This window comes from Salmo trutta, chromosome 22 (assembly GCF_901001165.1).
Source record: "Salmo trutta chromosome 22, fSalTru1.1, whole genome shotgun sequence".
Classification (NCBI taxonomy): Eukaryota; Metazoa; Chordata; class Actinopteri; order Salmoniformes; family Salmonidae; genus Salmo; species Salmo trutta.
Genome location: NC_042978.1, coordinates 22388535 through 22401352, shown reverse-complemented (window position 1 = coordinate 22401352; position 12818 = coordinate 22388535). Strand labels below are relative to the sequence as shown.

At 44.7% G+C, this 12818-nt stretch overlaps 1 protein-coding gene across 3 annotated transcripts in view; it reads left to right on the top strand.

Annotated features, from left to right (window-relative positions):
• agbl4 (AGBL carboxypeptidase 4) overlaps window positions 1-12818 on the top strand; it is a 405619-nt gene that overhangs the window by 139368 nt on the left and 253433 nt on the right. For all 3 annotated transcript variants that reach the window (XM_029707237.1, XM_029707235.1, XM_029707236.1), the window contains one exon: window positions 3469-3563. In XM_029707237.1, the coding sequence (XP_029563097.1) occupies window positions 3469-3563 (95 nt within the window). The remainder of the gene's footprint in view (window positions 1-3468; window positions 3564-12818) is intronic.

Genomic DNA, 12818 nt, shown 5'->3' with positions numbered 1-12818 from the left:
GTTCCACAGAGGGCAACGAGTCACTTCCTGTTCACTCCCTACACCACTTAACTCTACTTAGTACCCATGACCCTTGATTCTCAATGTAAACAAAAGTGTCTACCATTCAACTCTGAAGTCTGAATCATGATTCATCATGCCTTTCTGCACTTCCCTGGATCTCTCAACTTGCACTTCTAGCTAGCTAGATCACATGTTGTGTATTTTTGTTCCACTGGTAGAGGGATTGCATTGTCCGTATAGACTACCACCCTATTAAGAATTGTCTCTTTAATATTTCAGTGCTGGTTTCAGTTCAGGAGCTGGCCTCACTGTGGATTGATATGTATCAAAATACAGCATTTTGCACCCAAACGCTGTTTAACATAGAGCTATTTTAGTGTGGAGCCTGGACTGGGTTATCAGTGCCCGGCCTGGGAGCTCTGAGTGCTGTGATTCTGTAGAGGTCAGTGGTTAGGTGAGGGCCACACTTCACATTCACTACCCTGATGCCTGTCAGGGGCGGTAGGTAGCCTAGCGGTTAACAAGCTGACTAGGTGAAAAATCTGTCGATGTGTCCTTGAGCAAGGCACTAAACCCTAATTGCTCCTGTAAGTTGTTCTGGATAAGAGTGTATGCTAAGTGACTAAAATGTCAAATATCAAATTGTTTTGGGGGAAATGGTTGGGGAAGCTACTCTGAAAATATAGTTGACCAAGCTACCAATTACTTCACACTGCAAGAGGTTGAGCTACACTAAAGCTACCCTTAAGAAAATATAGTTTACTACATTCAAACTACTTTGTGATAAATTGTCATAACTAAATCTGAAATGTCATAGACTACACATTGCAATAATAGATCACTCTGGGGTCAGATGTTAACAGAATATGTAATTAAGCCTATTAAACACAAAAAGTGACAATTAGGCAGGTCTGATTACGGAAAGAAATACTTCACCCGTATTTCTTTTCATTTAACAAAAGAAGTGTAGTTCCAGTAGTTAGCTACACCGCTACATGGCAAAAAAGTTATTAACTACTGAAAACACTACCAAGATTTGAATTTAGTTCAACTACCACCAAGCTACGACAATATGTAGTTGAACTATATGTAGTTCAAAACTCCCCAACACTGCTTCCTTCTCTGCTGCTTACAGTCAACACATTGGAGCTAGATCAAAACATTCAGAAATGTATGAGATAGTACTCAACGTAGAATTTCTTGTTTTTTATTCATTTTACATTATTTCGCCAAAGGTTTCGCCAAAGGCAGAAATCTTCAACGAATGGTTACGTAGTGGTTACACGGTGCTTGTATCATGGTGTGTGCTGCAGGGTGACAGAGAGACACCTGTTTGGGCTCCGCTCTGGCAGTGACAGGGACATAGGGGGGTTTGACATGCTTCATGGAGATGACAGCTCAGACAGCCTGGATGTTAATCTGTTCAAACTGTTCAATGTGTAATTACATTTCCAGGACAGTGCTCACCGTACCTAGGGAGACGGGCACCCAAATTGGTCCTGGATGTAGGCAGAGTTTATAACGAGAGTGGTGGGCCTACAGCACCCAACCGCCAGTCAGTCTTCCTGTGTGTGATGAGTGGGTTCCAGGAGGCGAGGGCCACACAAACCACTTAATGACCCCAAAGTAAAAGACTCTCCAATTTGACTCCTCTCTCATCCTCATCTCAATCTCCCATTGGCCTCGATGATGATGCTGTAGGACTCTGCAGACTGGCAAGGATCGCTGGAGAGCCACTCCTCATGGTAGCTAACACAGCTAGCACAGCTAATACAGCTAGCACACCTAGCACAGCTAATACAGCTAGCACAGCTAATACAGCTAACACAGCTAATACAGCTAGCACACCTAGCACAGCTAATACAGCTAGCACAGCTAACACATCCAGATGTGAGCCGCAGCATCAGCAATACCAGCAGTTTTTGGATGTGGAAAGATTAATGTGTGCATAAGCACAGAGAGGCAATCAGGGCTAGTGATGGTTTTCCATTATAAAGGACAGGGACACATATGAGCTATGATGCGGTGTAGGATACATGTTAGAGGCTCGGTGTCAGGGAAGTGGATGATGAATGATGACCCTCTAGTGTAGATCTGTCACACTCATGTCACTTCTGTTCCCAGTTAATGCCAGTGAAGGGTGAAGGTTTAAAGGCTTAAGAAATTCAACCCCCCAATGATGTGATCAATCTGAGAGCCAAACCTTACAGCAGCATCAGCACTGTACTGTAGGCCTATATGCTGTGGTTTGGTCTACTATGTTTTTTGAACAGTCGCTCAGTTTCTCCATCTACATGTTGTAAATAAATTCCCTCACAGGTATGCTGGCTGCAGGATTAACTTTCAGGCATGCATGCTGTTGCAATGAGTTTGGACTATAAAACAGTGAATCTGCCTAGGTACAATACCATTGTGCATCATGCAATGAAATCAATAACAGGTCTCTATGTTTACGGGTCTCAGTGAAATATGACTTCAAAGAACACACTGTCTTCTCTTCCTTGTGTGAGTCTTCATGTGATCCAGTGTTGAGCTTGAAGAAGAGGGAAGGAACCTCTTTAATCACCTTGTCTTAACAGAAGCACAGAGACTGTTGCAGCCTGCCTGCTTTGGTGGAGTACAGAGCTCCCCCTCGGAGTTCAGACGCTTAACAAATAGATTACAGGCATGAGACACAGCCACTGAATAAGACAATCTGAATTGGAGAAAAAGAAGAAAGATGACCAATGTAAGGCAGAGAATGAGGATGTATTTGCCTGAGGAAAAGCTGAAAGTAGGCTGGCAACAGATGTGCAGGGCAGTAAAGTGTAATTGAAATGCCAGCAGCGATGGTCTTATCTCCACGGTACAGGAGCCTGCTGCCAGTCAGAACATCAGTTAAATGTCATTTTACCTAAGTCTGAATCAGCCTGCCACAATCCCTGCTCCTGTGATGGCAAGGAGGGAGGGGGAAGAGGAGGGGGTGTTGTAATAGGATTTCAGTAGCACACAGTTCACTTCCACCACCTGGACTTAGTTGGTAATTTGATATGGTCCATCAATAGGATTCATTTACTGCATGGTGATATTATTATCATTATTTATATATTTATTTTTCTCTCCCCCTCCATATTTCTTCCCCTGATTCTAATCAGGGATCCTGGCGGAGGAGGGAGGTCCCAGTGCATTTCCTGGGAGAGTAGGAAATATCCCTCACTCAGCCATGAATGAGGGTTTTAAAGCCAAGCTGGCCCCATGGTAGCCTGTCTGTTTATAGTGTGTTGTACTGTCATGTATTGAAGCTCACTTTCTTATCTCTACTCTGACAGTAATCAGTCATTATATACGATTGATGAGTGGTGTGTTGGCATCATGAACGTTCCTCTATTTCCCTCTCAGTGCTCACCTTCTGATATTTCATATCATCCCCCTTTTCTTGCTCTTGAATTCTTCCAATCTAATGGAATGTTCACGTTTGTCTTTCAGAGGGTGATTTTCAACATTGTCAACTTTAGCAAGACCAAGAGCCTGTATAGAGATGGCATGTCTCCAGTGGTGAAGTCCACCAGCCGGCCTAAATGGTACGTTCACGGTTTTCAAAATAAAAATGTTAAACTGCACATTTTGGAACAAGGACCTTTATGATGAAAGCTTAAACCCACACATTAACTGAGGTTTTACTTTAAACCTGAAACCTTCATGTTTATTATGATAGGAAAACCTCCATGTAGTCATCCTCAGGCCATAACAGATCGATCCAGCAAAGCTTGTCCAAACTGTCAGAATCAGAGTCATCTAACAGGTGCATACAGGGGCTGTTTGATCTCACTCAAACACGTCTTTACCAACGCAGTAGGTAGTGGTTGAGGGCAGATTTCTAGATTGTAACTTTTTCCAAAGTACTACTTGCTTGTTTATTATTTAGTTGTGCTAAAATTGTTCTGCTACAACCTGTTCAACCTGTACCTCTAATTTTCCAGACATTAAAAATAGTGTTTGAAGTTGTGAGATTAGATATATTGCTAAAGATGTTCCGTTGCCATGGCAGTGATGTCATGGTAGTTAGAGGGACAGTGACAGGGATGTTGATTAGAGAATTAGACATGAGGCAAGAGCAGTTACATACAGTACATAACGCTTTGTCGTAGACTTGGACCTACATAGGCTTAAACTTGTCCTCTGTGTCACACTGTTCTGTGTCAAACATAAGGCCCCTTTACAGCTAGCTCAACTAAAATGTTTGTTGTCATTCAACAAGAGACAAATCGTTTTTATGAAGAAAAATTATATTTAAGAAATACTGAACCAAACATCTTGGTTAGATGTAAAATTGTGAGACTAAAATCTCCTCGGCTAAAACGTCAACATTTATGACAGATTTCTTTAGTTATCTTAGATTAATTTTGACTATTTTGAGAACAAACATTACTATTGCCACTTTTTTCTCATTTTTCAAGCAAAGGTCTTTTAAGGGAGTATGCGAGCGCACTCGTTCGGTTCACGGCTAGGCACCAGCCCAACCAAAGCATGTGGAAGGCTTAAGACTGATGCATTAGAATTCCAAAACTGATGTGTCTGGGCCCATTTGCATGTGAACCGTTGGGTGCTTATGTGATGGCTGTCGGAGGTAATAGTCGGAGACTGATGGATGCAGAGGTGGGGCGGGAAGGTGTCGTGGGGCTGGCCGCTGTCTGCCAGACACACCGAGGCACGGGGCGTGCCCGTTCAACAGGAGCCTTGACATCTGTCATAAGGCGATCAAGGGCAGCCATTGAAACAACAGGCATCTGCCACAGGAAACTGTCGACGTCTGCCAACCCCTGGTCACAGGCTAATGGGGAGAGACAACGAGAATGAGATGCCAGAGAGCAACAATAAACTACTTTGCATCTCACAGCCAGATTCACACTTTTTACATGCCATGTTACCATAGGGCTGTTCTGACTCTTTGAGCTCCACTTTCTCTCAATGTGTTCTGTTCAATGGCTTTGTGTGCAAATTTGTTTTATCTTGATCTGGTGGGAAACTTTATGGGAAAATATAAAAAAAATAAAGGAGAATTTGTGGCGTAACAAATGCTATTACTCTATTCTACATTGTTCTATTCCTGTTGTGAGAGAAAAAGTGGATACCTATCAATATTTTCTACAAGATGTGTTAAAGGATACAATGGGGAATAGATGGAGTTTTTGGCTATTGATGTGGCTATATGCGGAATTGCAATGACCTTGTGCCATTTATGAAAGGGGAATATCCAACTGAGAACAGTTCTGCCTACAAATGCCACAGTCCGCCTCATCAAAGGGCTGCGTGGGGAGGCCTAATCAAACAGTGGTCCCCCCCATTTCCACAACCCCAGTCTACCCCCCACTGCCACAACCCTAGTCCCCCCCACTGCTACCCCACTGCTACAACCCTAGTCCCCCCCACTGCTACAACCCTAGTCCCCCCCACTGCTACAACCCTAGTCCCCCCCACTGCTACAACCCTAGTCCCCCCCACTGCTACAATCCTAGTCCCCCCCACTGCTACAACCCTAGTCACCCCCACTGCTACAACCCTAGTCCCCCCCACTGCTACAACCCTAGTCCCCCCACTGCTACAACCCTAGTCCCCCCACTGCTACAACCCTAGTCACCCCCACTGCTACAATCCTAGTCCCCCCACTGCTACAATCCTAGTCCCCCCCACTGCTACAACCCTAGTCCCCCCATTGCCACAACCCCAGTCCCCCCCACTGCTACAACCCTAGTCCCCCCCACTGCTACAACCCTAGTCCCCCCACTGCTACAATCCTAGTCCCCCCCACTGCTACAACCCTAGTCCCCCCCACTGCTACAACCCTAGTCCCCCCCACTGCTACAACCCTAGTCCCCCCACTGCTACAACTCCAGTCCCCCCCACTGCTACAACCCTAGTCCCCCCCACTGCTACAATCCTAGTCACCCCCACTGCTACAATCCTAGTCCCACCACTGCTACAATCCTAGTCCCCCCCACTGCTACAACCCTAGTCACCCCCACTGCTACAACCCTAGTCCCCCACCCTGCCACAACCCTAGTCCCCCCCACTGCTACAACCCTAGTCCCCCCACTGCTACAATCCTAGTCCCCCCACTGCTACAACCCTAGTCCCCCCCACTGCCACAACCCCAGTCCCCCCCACTGCTACAACCCTAGTCCCCCCCACTGCCACAACCCTAGTCCCCCCACTGCTACAACCCTAGTCCCCCCCACTGCCACAACCCTAGTCCCCCCCACTGCTACAATCCTAGTCCCCCCACTGCTACAACCCTAGGCCCCCCACTGCCACAACCCCAGTGCCACAACTCCAGTCCCCCCCAGTGCCACAACCCCAGTCCCCCCCACTGCCACAACCCTAGTCCCCCCATTGCTACAACCCCAGTCACCCCCACTGCTACAACCCTAGTCCCCCCACTGCTACAACCCTAGTCCCCCCCACTACCACAACTCCAGTCCCCCCCACTGCCACAACCCCAGTCCCCCCCACTGCCACAACCCCAGTCACCCCCACTGCTACAACCCCAGTCCCCCCCACTGCCACAACCCTAGTCCCCCCCACTACCACAACTCCAGTCCCCCCCTCTGCCACAACCCCAGTCCCCCCCACTGCCACAACCCCAGTCCCCCCCACTGCTACAACCCCAGTCACCCCCACTGCTACAACCCTAGTCCCCCCACTGCCACAACCCCAGTCCCCCCCACTGCTACAACCCTAGTCCCCCCACTGCTACAACCCTAGTCCCCCCACTGCTACAACCCTAGTCCCCCCACTGCTACAACCCCAGCCCCCCCCCACTGCCACAACCCCAGTGCCACAACTCCAGTCCCCCCCACTGCCACAACCCCAGTCCCCCCCACTGCCACAACCCCAGTCACCCCCACTGCTACAACCCTAGTCCCCCCACTGCTACAACCCTAGTCCCCCCACTGCTACAACCCTAGTCCCCCCACTGCTACAACCCTAGTCCCCCCCACTATCACAACCCCAGTCCCCCCCACTGCCACAACCCCAGTCCCCCCCACTGCTACAACCCTAGTCCCCCCACTGCTACAACCCTAGTCCCCCCATTGCTACAACGCTAGTCCCCCCCACTACCACAACCCCAGTGCCACAACCCCAGTCCCCCTCACTGCATCAACCCCAGCATAGTAGGAGGCCAATGCTGGGAAGAGGATAAGACAGTGTTCAATGTTCTACTGAATCTGTGTTGTTTCTGGAGGATCTCTGACTGAATAGCAAGGGTAGAGCACTGCTTCTCTGTTTTCTATGAGATTACAGAGGTGTGACAAACGGCAAGAGGGCCCTTCTTAAACACTTACAGTGCCTTGCAAAATTCCCCTTGGATTTCTTCACATTTCATTGTGTTATAAAGTGGGATTCAAATGGATTTAATTGCAATTTTTTTGTCAACAATCTACTCAAAATACTCTGTCAAAGTGGAATATAAAAAAAAAAATTACATAACTAAAATATAGTTGTTGCAAGTATTCATCCCCTTTGTTTAGGCAAGACTACATTAGTTCAGGAGTAAAAAGTTGGCTTAACAAATCACACAATAAGTTACATGGACTCACTCTGTGTGAAATAATAGGGGTTGACATGATTTTTGAATGACTAACCCTTCCTCTGTCCCCCATACATACAACATATGTAAGGTCCCTCAGTCAAGTATTGCATTTCAAGCAAAGATTCAACTACAAAAACCAGGGAGCTTTTTGAAATCCTCACAAAGAAGGGCAGTGATTGGTAGATGGGTAACAATAACACATCAGACATTGAACGTCTCTTTAAGCATGGTCAAGTTAATAATTATGCTGTAGGTTTATGTATTAAACCACCCAGACACATTAAAGATACAGTTGTCCTGAACTGAGCTGCAGGACAGGAATGAAACTGCCCAGGGATGTTATCATGAGGCCGTAGAGGATTTTAAAACAGAGTTCAATGCCTGTGATGAGAGAAAACTGAGGATGGAGCAACAATAGTGTAGTGACTCCACAATAATGACTTGAATGACAGAGTGAAAAGAAGAATACAAGTATACAGAATATTCCAAAACATGCATCTTGTATGCAGCAAGGCACTAAAGTAATACTGCAACAAAAAAACATGGCAACAGAATACACTTTTTGGTGTTTTTGGCAAATGCTTGGGGCAAATCCAGCACACCATTGAGTCACTGCCTCCTTAATTTCAAGCATGGTGGTGGCTCCATCATGGTATGGGTATGCTTGACATCGGCAAATACTGGGGAGTTTTTCAGGATGAAAAGAAACGTAATGGAGCTAACCACAGGGAAAATCCTAGAAGAAAACCTGCTTCAGTCTGCTTTACACCAGACACTGGGAGAGGAATTAACCTTTCAGCAGGACAATAACTTACAACACAAGGCCAATTCTACACTGGAGTTGCTTACCAATTAGACAGTGAATGTTCCTGAGTGGCCAAGTTACAGTTTTGACTTAAATCTGCTTGAAATTCTATGGCAAGACTTGAAAATTGCTGTCTATCCATGATCCCCAACATCTTGACAGAGCTTGAAGAATTATGAAAAAAAATGATGGGCTAATATTGCGCAATACAGGTGTCTAAAGCTCTTAGAGACTGACAGCTGTAATCGCTGCCAAAGGTGTTTCTAAGTTGTATTGACTTAGGGAGCTGAATACTTATGCAAAGACTATATTTTAGATAATTCATTTCTATTAATCTTAAAAAAAAATACAAATATTGTTCCACGTTGACATTACAGAGTATTTATGTGTAGATTGTTGACAAAAAAGTACAATTAAATCCATTTTAATCCCACTTTGTAACACAATTAAATGTGAGGAAATCCAAGGGGTATGAATACTTTTGCAAGGCACTGTAATCTCTGTGTGCGTGTGAAAGCAAAAAGGCGTCCTTTATTAACACTAGCAGAGCTCTATGCTGACCTTTTTTACAAGGAGCACGTTTGCACCTAAATTGAAAAATGTAGGCGCACACAAATATATTTAGGGGCACAATTAAAAATATTTTTGTTATTAAAGCTAGAATCCTTCATTTTTCTAGGCACACTGATGCTCCTAAATAAAAATTCCTTTGAGCCAATCAAATCAAATGTATTTATATAGCCCTTCTTACATCAGCTGATATCTCAAAGTGCTGTACAGGAACCCAGCCTAAAACTCCAAACAGCAAGCAATGCAGGTGTAGAAGCACGGTGGCTAAGAAAAACTCCCTAGAAAGGCCAAAACCTAGTAAGAAACCTAGAGAGGAACCAGGCTATGAGGGGTGGCCAGTCCTCTTCTGGCTGTGCCGGGTGGAGATTATAACAGAACATGGGCCAAGATGTTCAAATGTTCATAAATGGCCAGCATGGTCAAAAAATAATAATCACAGTAGTTGTTGAGGGTGCAACAAGTCAGCACCTCGAGAGTAAATGTCAGTTGGCTTTTCATAGCCGATCATTTTGAGTATCTCTACCTCTCCTGCTGTCTCTAGAGAGTTGAAAACAGCAGGTCTGGGACAGGTAGCACATCCGGTGAACAGGTCAGGGTTCCATAACCGCATGCAGAACAGTTGAAACTGGAGCAGCAGCACGGCCAGGTGGACTGGGGACAGCAAGGAGTCATCATGCCAGGTAGTCTTGAGGCATGGTCCTAGGGCTCAGGTCCTCCGAGAGAGAGAAAAAGAAAGAAAGAGAGAATTAGAGAGAGCATACTTAAATTCACACAGGACACCGGATAAGACAGGAGAAATACTCCACATATAACAGACTGACCCTAGCCCCCCGACACATAAATTACTGCAGCATAAATACTGGAGGCTGAGACAAGAGGGGTCAGGAGACATGTGGCCCCATCCGATGAGCAGTCATTTTGACAGTTTAAAGGCATCCTCACTTTTCCCAGCTGAAACTGTTCGGTAGAGTTTGTTCATATATTATAACAACATTTTGTGATGTTTTTGTTAGTTTTGAACTTCGGTGAGGTTTTTTTTGGAGGCAAGCCGAAGTCCGGAGCCAAAGTCTACGCCCCTTCGTCGGTGATTGGTCAACAGTAGGGATTCTTCAATAAAGTCTTTGTTGTCATTCAACAAGAGACGACTCGTTTTCATGCAAATGTTTTCATTGAACAATACTGCACGAAACATCTTAGTTAGATGTAAAATTACGCAATTAAGATTTCGTCGGTAAAAACGTAAAAATTTCTAACAGATTTCTTAGATTAATTCTGACTATTCTTGCTCGTTTTTCAAGTGAAGGTCTTTTAAGGGAGTATGTGAGCACATTCGTTTGGTTTGGCTAGCCGAGTTCCATTAGTTTATGTTACCGTAGGCTATCCATTGCCGCGTGCTCACTGTGGAGCACATTGGAACAGTGGTTACTCTTAGAAAAAGTTATATTTTGAAATAGAGCTCATCTCTTCAATTTGTATAGTTATTTGGCAATGTTAAGGGTTTTGGAATCCTCAGAATTTGCTCTTTCTGATACTATATAGAAATCAAAACGTCTTACCTGTTGTGACTCTAAAGGAGGATTAGAAAAAGTTACGTGTCCTCTTAAAACTGTTTATATCACATTTGGTTTGTATTATCAAAATTCTTACAACATATGTGTGTTAAATAGACATATTTAGGAAAAGTCAAGGACGGAGGGGGGCATGATTGCAGTCGCTAACCCAGTGTTATCAACAAATTAGGTGGTGATACTGTTGATATTTTGAATAACAAAACTCCCTCTTGATTCATGGTTGAATAAAGTTTCTTCCGTTGTCCCCAGCTGGAGCTGTTAGGCCTACATTAGGTAGACTAGTTACTGTAAGCCTATTGGTTTTAAGCTGTTTAATACTGCACTAATCATTTAACTCTGGTCATGTTTTAAGTAATTAAGCTCTTGTGGCCAAATATTTAAGGGACAGGCACAGCATGAGTACCTCAGTATTCTAATACCTTGTTTAAACAAGTCTCAGTAAAACTTTAGAAAGGGAGGCTCAAGGGCTTTTTAAACCCGTATGAAAGAATGAATACAACTCGGTGAGCTTACTGAGACCAAACATGACGTTTTTTTGGCCACAAGTGGTCAAGATGCTTTTTAAAGAGCTTCCATTTGCTTTTCATCATGACAACAAAGCAGGCTCAAAAGTAGCAATCGTCTTTTGACATTGACAGATATTAAATAAATACAGTGCATTCGGAAAGTATTCAGACCCCTTGACCTTTTCCACATTTTGTTACGTTCCAACTTTATTCTAAAATTGATTAAAATGTTTTTTTCCCGTTATCAATCCACACACTATACCCCATAATAACAAAGCAAAAATAATTTTATTTTTTCAAATCTATTACAAAAAAAACTGATATCACATTTCCATAAGTATTCAGACACTTTACTCAGTACTTTGTTGAAGCACCTTTGGCAGAGATTACAACCTTGAGTCTTCTTGGGTATGGCACACCTATATTTGGGGAGTTCCTCTCATTACTCTCTGCAGATCCTCTCAAGCTCTGTCAGGTTGGATGGGGAGCATTGCTGCACAGCTATTTACAGGTCTCTTCAGAGATGTTAGATCGGGTTCAAGTCCAGGATCTGGCTGGGCCGCTCAAGGACATTGAGTCTTGTCATGAAGCCACTCCTGCGTTATCTTGGCTGTGTGCTTAGGGTCGTTGTCACGACTTCAGCTGAAGTCGGTTCCTGTCCTTGTTCGGGCGGCGCTTGGCGGTCGGCTAGCCATTGCCGATCCAATTTTCGTTCTCCATTTGTTTTGTCTTTGTTTCTACACACCTGTTTTTCATTCCCCTAATTATTGTTCATGTATTTAACCCTCTGTTTCCCCCATGGTGTTGTGCGGGATTGTTATTGTCATGTTCGGTAATGTTGGTGACTGGTTATTTCGACGGGTGCTGTTTTTTGCCGGTGCGTAAAAGTTGATGTTTGTGTGTTTGTGTTTGGGCAAGTGTAGTGTTTTACCTTGCACCATTCATTATTCTGAGTAAAGTTACGTTGCTCCCAATTCTCTGCTCTCTTGCGCCTGGCTGCATAGACCAGCTACACCCACCATTATGACAGTCGTTGTCCTTTTGGAAGGTGAACCTTTGACCCAGTCTGAGGCCCTGAGCACTCTGGAGCAGGTTTTCATCAAGGACCTCTCTGTACTTTGCTCCATTCATCTTTCCCTCGATTAGTCTCCCAGTCCCTGCCGCTGAAAAACATCCCCACAGCATGACGCTGCCACCACTATGCTTCACCGTAGGGATGGTGCCAGATTTCCTCCAGATGTGATGCTTGAAATTCAGTCCAAAGAGTTCAATCTTGGTTTCATCAGACCACAGAATCTTGTTTCTTATGGTCTGAGAGTCTTTAGGTGCCTTTTGGAAAACTACAAGAGGTCTGTCATGTGCCTTTTACTGAAGAGTGGCTTCGGTCTAGCCACTACCATTAAAGGCCTGTTTGGTGGAGTGTTGCAGAGATGGTTGTCCTTCTGGAAGGTTCTCCCATCTCCACAGAGAAACTCTAGAGCTCTGTCAGAGTGACCATTGGGTTCTTGGTCACCTCCCTGACCAAGGCCCTTCTCCTTCGATTGCTCAGTTTGGCTGGGCGGACAGGCTCTAGGAAGAGTCTTGGTGGTTCCAAACTTCTAACATTTAAGAATGATGGAGACCACTGTGTTCAAATCATATCTAATTTCATTTGTCACATGCATGAATACAACCGGTGTAGACCTTACAGGGAAATGCTTACTTACAAGCCCTTAACCAACAATGCAGTTTGAAGAAAATAACTAAAAAAGTAGGAGATAAGAATAACAAATAATTAAAGAGCAGCAGTAAAT